General features: G+C 39.6%; 1 protein-coding gene across 1 annotated transcript; it reads left to right on the top strand.

Moving 5' to 3' along the window:
- The first annotated feature begins 484 nt into the window (after nt 1-484).
- On the top strand, nt 485-1,441 carry LOC140888015 (uncharacterized). Its single transcript, XM_073295688.1, has 3 exons — nt 485-1,000; nt 1,131-1,323; nt 1,416-1,441. The coding sequence occupies exons 1-3, from the start codon at nt 485-487 to the stop codon at nt 1,439-1,441; spliced, it is 735 nt and encodes a 244-aa protein (XP_073151789.1).
- The last annotated feature ends 7,497 nt before the right edge of the window (nt 1,442-8,938 follow it).

The following is an 8,938-nucleotide window of genomic DNA, read 5'->3' as shown; positions in this document are numbered from 1 at the left end:
GTCAGTGTCTGGATCATATTATTGGGGAGACCTGGACGCCGAAAAGCTGTGACTTTCACTGACATAGGTGATGTGAATTGGGTGGAACTCCCATGACTTCGGCTCATATTATTGAGGGAACTCATGGCGACCGTCTACTACGATTCAACATTGATGGGTCGACTTGACACTCGAAAATAAACGACGTCATATTATTGGGTCCTTATCAAGAGTGAGACGAAACACGTAGAGGTTGCATGGGGATGAAATTGGGCTCTACCTTTTAGAAATTATGATTGGCTGATATTATTCGGGATCATAGTTGTCTAGATTGGACTCTACGTGCTCACTAAGGAAATACGATTTCCCGTTTTTCATCAGAGGGTGGTGAAAATGTCAAAATAGTGGGAGGAAATTTATAAAATCAAAGTCCATATTTTATATCTTATAATTATTTTAAAATAATTAGTAACGATTATCTGTTTTCAATTTCAGTATGTTTAAGATGTCGACACGCAATTCACTTTCTGCTATTCTCGAACAAAACAAGCTAACCGGACCTAATTATCAAGATTGGATAAGAAATCTAAAGATTGTTCTAAACTCTGAGAGGATTGCGTATGTGCTTGAAAATAAGCCACCGAAGGAAGAAGCTCCTAACATTAGTGAGACTGAGTTAGCCAAGCGTGAGAAATGGTGGGACCATGATCTCCTAGCTAAGAGCTACATCCTGGCTTCTATGTCGAATGAACTGCAAAGGCGGTTCGAGGATGCTGCGAATGCTGCTGACATTCACTTTCATCTGAAAGAGTTATACGGTGTTCAAACTCGATCAGAAAGACACGCAACTGTGAAAGAACTCATGACTACATGCTTGCGAGAAGGGGCTTCGGTCCATGAGCATGGTGTTAGGATGATTGGGTTAGTTGAAAAATTAGTGGGACTCAATGTGGTTATGCCTCTTGAGCTCTCGATTGATATTCTCTTGTTGTCTTTACCTTCCTCGTTCGACGGATTTGTGGTTAATTTTAATATGAACAAGATAGAGGCCACCCTTGAAGAGTTGGTCAATATGCTTGTTAATTATGAGGCCACAATCAAGAAAGAAAAAACTTGTTCTGCTTTTGGGCTCATCGTGTGGGACGAAAAAGGGAGCCCAAAACAAGGGAAAGAAGCGTTCTGCCCCTGCAGTTAAGAACAAGCCTAATAAAAATCCATACAAGAAACCTGATCAAGGGCCCAAAAGGCCAAATAAATCAGAACAAGTCTGTTTCCACTACAACAAGCCTGGACATTGGAGGCGTAATTGCACTGAATATCTTGCCCAGAAGCATTCTGGCCATGGTATGTTTTATATTGAAATTAATATCTCAATGAATTCTTCTTCTTGGGTATTGGATACCGGATGTGGTTCTCATCTATGCAATGATTTGCAGGTGATGACAAGAAGCAAGAAACTTAGAGAAGGTGAGACCTTTCTAAGACTTGGAAATGGAGCAAGGGTTGCTTCCAAGGCCAAAGGAGATATTATTTTAATATTAAACAATGATTTTAAGTTGCTTTTGAGAGATGTTTTGTATGTTCCTGATTTGGTTAAAAACATTATTTCTATTTCTATGCTTGATAGAGATGGTTATTCTTGTGTTTTTGCAAAAGGTGTTTGCAATATATATAAGAATGAATGTTTGATTGGAACTGGTGAATTACAAAACGATCTCTATAACTTAAAATTAAAAGATATTTCATTGAACAATGTCCAAATAGTAACAACAACAAATAAAAGAAAACAAGATAGTCAAAACCCAGCACATATATGGCATGCTAGACTAGGTCATATTTCTCAAAGAAGGATGCACAAACTAGTGGGAGAGGGCATGTTCGACATGTCAGATATAAACTCTCTACCTACTTGTGAATCTTGTCTGAAGAGAAAAATGACCAAGACTCCCTTTAATGGGAATGTAGAACGTGCACATGGTCTTTTGGATTTGATCCACACAGACGTATGTGGCCCGCTAAATGTTAGCACTAAATATGGGCAGTCCTACTTCATTACCTTTACTGATGATTTTTCGAGGTATGGGTATGTTTATTTGATGAAATACAAGTCTGAAGCATTTGAAAAGTTCAAAGAATTCAAATCTGAAGTAGAGAAACAATTGGGTAAAAGTATTAAAACACTCCGATCAGATCGAGGTGAAGAATACTTGAGTAATGAATTTTTGGACTATCTTAAAGAGAATGGGATTCTCTCACAGTGGACTCCACCAGGAACGCCACAATTTAATGGTGTTTCTGAACGTCGAAATCGAACTTTGATGGACATGGTTCGATCTATGATGGGATTCACTGAATTGCCTAGATCGTTTTGGGGCTTTGCGCTTGAAACTGCGGCAATGTTGTTGAATAATGTCCATACGAAGGCAGTGGATAAAACACCATATGAGATATGGATGGGAAAGGTTCCCAAATATTCTTATCTGAGAATATGGGGATGTCCTGCTTACGTGAAGCAGACAGTGGGAGACAAATTGGATAGTAGATCCATTTTGTGCTACTTCGTGGGATATCCAAAGAACACTGTTGGATATTATTTCTATCATCCAAAGGAAGCAAATGTGTTTGTTTCTAGAAATGCCACCTTCTTGGAGAAGGAGTTTCTATTAGATAGAAAAGGCAAAATGATAGAACTCGAGGAAATTCGAGATACACCCACGACTGTAGAATTTGAACTCAATCTCCAACAGCCAGTAGTTGAGTCACACATACCTAGAAGGTCTGAAAGAATAATCAGACCGCCTGCAAGATATACGCTTCTTCATGAACAAGGCCATGATGAGCCTAGTGATGGATGTGATCCACGAAACTTCAAAGAAGCAATATTTGATGCTGAATCATCTAAATGGCTTGAAGCTATGCAGTCCGAAATGGACTCCATGTATTCGAACCAAGTATGGACTTTAGTAGATCCACCTGAGGGAATTGTTCCCATAGGATGCAAATGGATTTACAAGAGAAAACTTGGGGCGGATGGGAAGGTATTGACCTTCAAAGCAAGACTAGTGGCAAAAGGCTATACTCAAAGGCAAGGAGTTGACTATGAGGAAACCTTTTCACCAGTCGCTATGTTCAAGTCAATTAGAATATTGCTAGCCATAGCTGCATGGTATGACTATGAAATATGGCAGATGAATGTGAAAACAGCATTCCTCAATGGAGACATTAAAGAAGAGATCTATATGTCTCAACCTGAGGGTTTCACATTAGTAGGAAGTGAGCATAAGGTATGCAAACTTCAGAGGTTGATCTACGGTCTCAAGCAGGCATCTAGGAGTTGGAATCTCAGATTTGATAACACTATCAAAGAGTTTGGTTTTGTTAAAAATCCTTAGGAACCATGTGTGTACAAGAAAGTTAGTGGGAATGCAGTGACATTCCTAGTACTTTACGTTGATGATATCCTTCTCATTGGGAATGATATAGGATTATTGCAATCAACTAAAGTATGGTTAGCAAGTAAATTCTCCATGAAAGACATGGGTGAAGCATCTTATGTATTGGGAATACAAATCTATAGAGATAGATCAAAGAAGATGCTGGGGCTCACCCAAGTCACGTATATTGATACCATACTTAAAAGATTCTCTATGGAAGAGTCCAAGAGAGGATACTTACCAATGTGTCATGGTGTTACTCTATCTAAATCAATGTGCCCTAAGACTGATGAAGAGATAGAGATGATGACACGTGTTCCCTATGCGTCAGCAATTGGTAGTATCATATATGGTATGATATCAACGCATCCTGATATAGCATATGCTTTGAGTGTTGCAAGCAGATATCAGGCTAACCCTGGTCCATTGCATTGGAAAGCCGTGAAAGATATTCTTAAGTACTTGAGAAGGATTAAGAATTTTTTCATGGTTTATGGGGGTGGAGAATTAAAATTGGAAGACTATACTGATTCTAGCTTCCAATGTGACGTGGATGATTCGAAATCGACTTCTGGTTTTGTATTCATGCTTAATGGTGTTGCTGTCTCTTGGAAGAGTTCCAAGCAAGACACAGTTGCGGATTCCACCACTGAAGCTGAATACATAGCAGCATCTGCTGCAGCCAAAGAGACAGTTTGGATGAGGAATTTTGTCCAAGAGTTGGGCGTTATTCCAAATGGAGTTGATCCAGTCCCGGTGTACTGTGACAACACTGGTTCCATTGCTCAGACAAAAGAACCAAGGTCTCATCAGCGATCCAAACACATACTGAGGAAATTCCACATCATTCGGGAGATTGTGGGAAGAGGAGACATATCAATTGAGAGAGTTGCCTCTACAGATAATGTTGCTGATCCACTAACAAAGCCCTTGCCAGGACCATTGTTTGAGAAGCATCGCGAAACAATGGGATTAAAACTAATGAGTAGTTGGCTTTAGGGCAAGTGGGAGATTGTTAGAGTAGATGCCCTGCAAGCCAAATGTTGGTCAGGGATTTTATTGACTCAAGTGTTGTAAGAGTGGGTGCCCAGTGAGCCAACTGTGTGGCTATGGGCTTTGTTGACTCTTTGTATAAACAATCTTTTGTTTAATATTATTTACACTTTTATGGCAATGACTTTATATTACTTCATATTGTTATATTGTGATATACTATTGTTGTTTTGATAAAGACCTTGAATATACTATAGTGTATGTAAGATGTGGTAGAACATGGAGATGTCTATCATGAAATACATCTTATAGTCACTGTATATTCTAAAACCGTTCCTAGTCGATTGAGCCGTCCGATAATAAGGATAAGGATCGCTCGAGTTTGAGACTAGCATTTGCGATGCGGAGTACCACGTTTCATTGGTAGGGAACATGGAGATGTTCGAAGCATGCAAATGGATATTCATAGGATGAATAGTCGAACTACCCTATCCGGACTTTCCAAGTGGTTATCACTTATCGAGTGGATAAAGTCCGCGGTTTTGGTTGTACACCATTAGTCCTTACGACTTGAAACATCATGGAGACTCTATATGCTAGTACTGTGCTTTGACTCGTTTACCGACTCTGAGGGGGTCATCAGGTGTCGAGATTGGGTACAGTTACGACACATATAGGAGTCAATGCATTGTTGTCAAGGATTCACCACATACTTGCGAGTGTGGATATCCTATGCGATCTGAGGAGATATTAGTGTGACAAATCTCTGGCCAGAGTACTTGATGTGATTTAAGAAATGGTTTCTTAGTAGCACATGCGATGTCACTAATTTGATCTTCAAGATGCATTGCATAGTTATCGAATCTTGAGCGACTCTCGATATACCAATGGTTGTTGATTCGATCGGGATATATGGATGAAGGGACCGTACTGTACGCTAACCAAAATCTACTGGTTCTTGTAGGCACTATCAGTGATACCTAGGGAATCATGGGGCGATGTTGCTAGGCGCTTTACCATGATTCGTTGGGCAAGTCGGAAAGTGTTGTTCCGAGTCACAAGGAGTTGTGAGCCCACGGCTAGCTGTATCCCTGAACCATTGAGGGTCACACAGTGTAATGGAGTTTTAATCCCCGTTGAGAAAGTTAAATTTAAAGAGTTAAATTTAATGAACTAAGGAGTTGGACTTCTTAAATAAGAGTAAGGGAGTAGGATTTCCTAAAATGACATAGGGATGGACATTTTTGGAAACCACTGAATTCGGATTCAGGAAAATTTATTTTGACTTTAAAACGTGCAGAAATGGTTTCTGTGCACATTGGTGAAATCGTTTCATCAATCGGAGTCACGATGAATTTTATATTAATTTCTGAACGAGCGGGCTTTGCTTGTCGGGCCCCAGCTTATGACTAATGGGCCCTAAGGTGTTAGTGGCCTGCATTATAAATAAGTTATTTCAGTACAGAAATTACACACAACAGGTCATTATTTTTGAGAAGCAAAAAAAAAAAAAAAAAAAAAAAAAAAAAAAAAAAAACGAAAACCCTAGCCTCTCAAAACGTTTTTGGCCGCCCCCTCCCTACTCTGTCAGAGAAAATTCCGGTCTGTGATTTTGAATCGCAGTAAGGAATAACGAATCAAATTCGTGTATTCTCTTCGCAGAAAACTTCTGATAGATTTTCTAGTGCAATCTATCAGAGGGATTAAACCTCTGTTCGTGGACCTGATTGAAGGCGTTCATCGGTTCCAGGGAGAGACAACAAGAGCAGAATTGTTCTGTTGGTGTCCATTAATCTCGTTGCGAGATTTGAGGTAAAATTTATTTAATTGTTATTTAAATTTTACACACACGTAATTCAATCGATGTATGGTTGATACCCACACCATGGAAACGTTCCATGAAAAATTTTAAACTTCCGCTGCACCGGGTATCAATCGTAATTGGTCTGGGAACTCGCCAGTTTTCCAACAGTGGTATCAGAGCCAGGTTGCTCAGATCAATCGATTGAATTAATCAATTGTACAAAATTTTTGAGTCTCGGTTTTTGAAACAAAATAAATATTTTTAATAAAAAAAAAAATTTTTCGGGGCAAAACCCGGGCAGCGATTGGATCGCTGCCCGGTGGGGCAGCAATTGTTGCTGCCCCGGGCGGCGCACGGCGCCGCCCAAAGGGGGCGCACGGCGCCGCCCAAGGCGGCGACTGTCGCCGCCCAGGGCGGCGCACGGCGCCGCCCAGGGCAGCGCTGTGCGCTGCCCAGCGCAGCGCTGGGCGCTGCGCAGGGCAGCGCTCGGCGCCGCCCAGGGCAGCGCACGGCGCCGCCCAGGGGCGGCGCCAGGCGCTGCCCTAAGGGGGCAGCCGGGCTGCCCCCGGCCCGCGCCCCGGGTGCGGGCCGGCCCGGGAGTGTCCCGGGCGGCCGCGGGAAAAATTATATTTTAATTTTAATATTTAAAATTTTATTTTTGGTCCGGTCAAAAATTGTTTTTGATTGGTTCACGAGATTTCGGATCGAATTGTTCGAGTCCGTAAATTTTAAAATTGATTTTGGATAAATTTGAATTTTTGGAAAATTTTAATATTTTATCCGTAAATTGAATTTTGAAATCAATTATTTTGGTACAATTGATGATAAGATATGATCTTATGATATATTAGATAAAATATGATTTTATTTGTAAAATTGGATTTTATAGATAAAATATGATTTTATTTGATATGGAGATAAAATATGATTTTATATGTGAAATGTGATTTTATATATAAAATATGATTTTATCTTGTTTAAATTTGAATTGCCACAGCATGTTATCCAATAAATTAATTTTGAATTAAATGTTATTGGATAAGGATGATCGATTGCCATGACCAATTTTGTAGGTGTATGTTAGGAATTTACATTTTGTCTTTATTGTTGTTGGTTTTATTAATGGGCCTGGTTTATGGCCCGATATGAATGTCATATGTAATAAAAGTGGGCTTGGTTTATAGCCCGTTCCCACCCCCTAAAAATGTATCCCCTACTTGTCATTGTTATTTAATTGTAAATACATTAGATTTAGTGGGAGATCAAGATTTGAAGATGGTGGGCCCAGCAGACAATGAAGACTGAAGAAATGTAAATTGGAAGCATATGTAATAGGATTGCATTTGCATACTGCATATTACCTAGGATTAGACTAAGACCCGTGATTGGCAACCACGGGTCAATTAGAAATGGAATCGATCATCCTATATAATATGTGATATTATGATTGTATGCATGTTTAGACATAAATTGCGTGAATCCGGCAATGCATGCAATAAATTAAATATGATGAGACAAATATTTTTATAAATAAAATCCCTCATTTTAAATATGATTTAAAATTTATATCAAGATAAATAAAGGAAATTTAAATATTGTTTAAATGTTCCTACCTTCCATCAACGGTCAATGTATGCGATGCTACCCGCGGATACGGTCCGGCTCATATTATTGGGGGGGCCCGTCCGTCGGAAAGCTGTACATTGGATCGACAAATGTTGTAAGTTGGGTGGAACTCCCATGGGATCGGCTCATATTATTGGGGGATCCACATGGCGACCGTCCATCACAACTTAATATTGATGGGTCATCTTGACATGTCACTTTAAACGGCGTCATATTATTGGGCCCTTATTGGACATGAGGTAAATACATGGGGGTTGCTTTGGAAGCAATTGGGCTCTACCTTTTGAGAATTATGGTTGGCTGATATTATTCGGGACCATAAGTTTGTCAATTGGACTCCATATTCTCACTAAGGAAAAAGTTTCCCGTTTTCACTAGAGGGTGGTGAAATCGTTAAAATAGTGGGAGTGAGATTCATAAAATTAAATTCGCCTATTTTATGTCTTAGTAAATTGTTAAACAATCATCGATAATTGTCTGTTTTATCTCAGTAATCCACATGTTTCTGTTCTCCAACAAAACAAACTTATTGACGCAAACAATACAGAATGATTCCATAAGTTAAGATTGTCCTAAGTTCGGAAAAAGATTTTCTAAGTGTTAGAAAAGGCTTCTCCGAAAACAGCCCCGGCTGATGTAACAGCCGAAAGGTTGGCCGAATTAGAGAAATGGTTGGACCATGATCTCAAGGCCAAATGTTACATGCAAGATTGGACAAGTCTAAACAAGTTTGCCATCACTGCAAGAAACCCGGTCATTGGAAACGTAACTGCAAGGAATACCTCAAGCAGTTGCGAACTGCAAAGGGTATGTTTTACATTAAAAATGTTTTTCTTAATACTACTTCTTGGGTATTGGATACCAGATGTAGATCTCATATTTGCAATGAGTTGCAAATGATGACAAGAAGTAATAGGCTTAGAATGGGTGAGACCCAGCTGAGGCTCGGGAATGGTTCCAGAGTTGAAGCTACGGCCATAGGAGATGTTTGTTTGATTTTGCAGAATGGTTTTAAATTATTGTTGAGAGATGTTTTATTTGTGCCAGATTTAATTAAAAACATTATTTCTATTTCTATGCTTGATAGAGATGGTTATTCTTG

Source organism: Henckelia pumila, chromosome 3 (assembly GCF_033568475.1).
Source record: "Henckelia pumila isolate YLH828 chromosome 3, ASM3356847v2, whole genome shotgun sequence".
In the NCBI taxonomy this organism is placed as follows: Eukaryota; Viridiplantae; Streptophyta; class Magnoliopsida; order Lamiales; family Gesneriaceae; genus Henckelia; species Henckelia pumila.
Note: the sequence above shows the minus strand (reverse complement) of the source record. Positions and strands in the feature narration are given on the sequence as shown.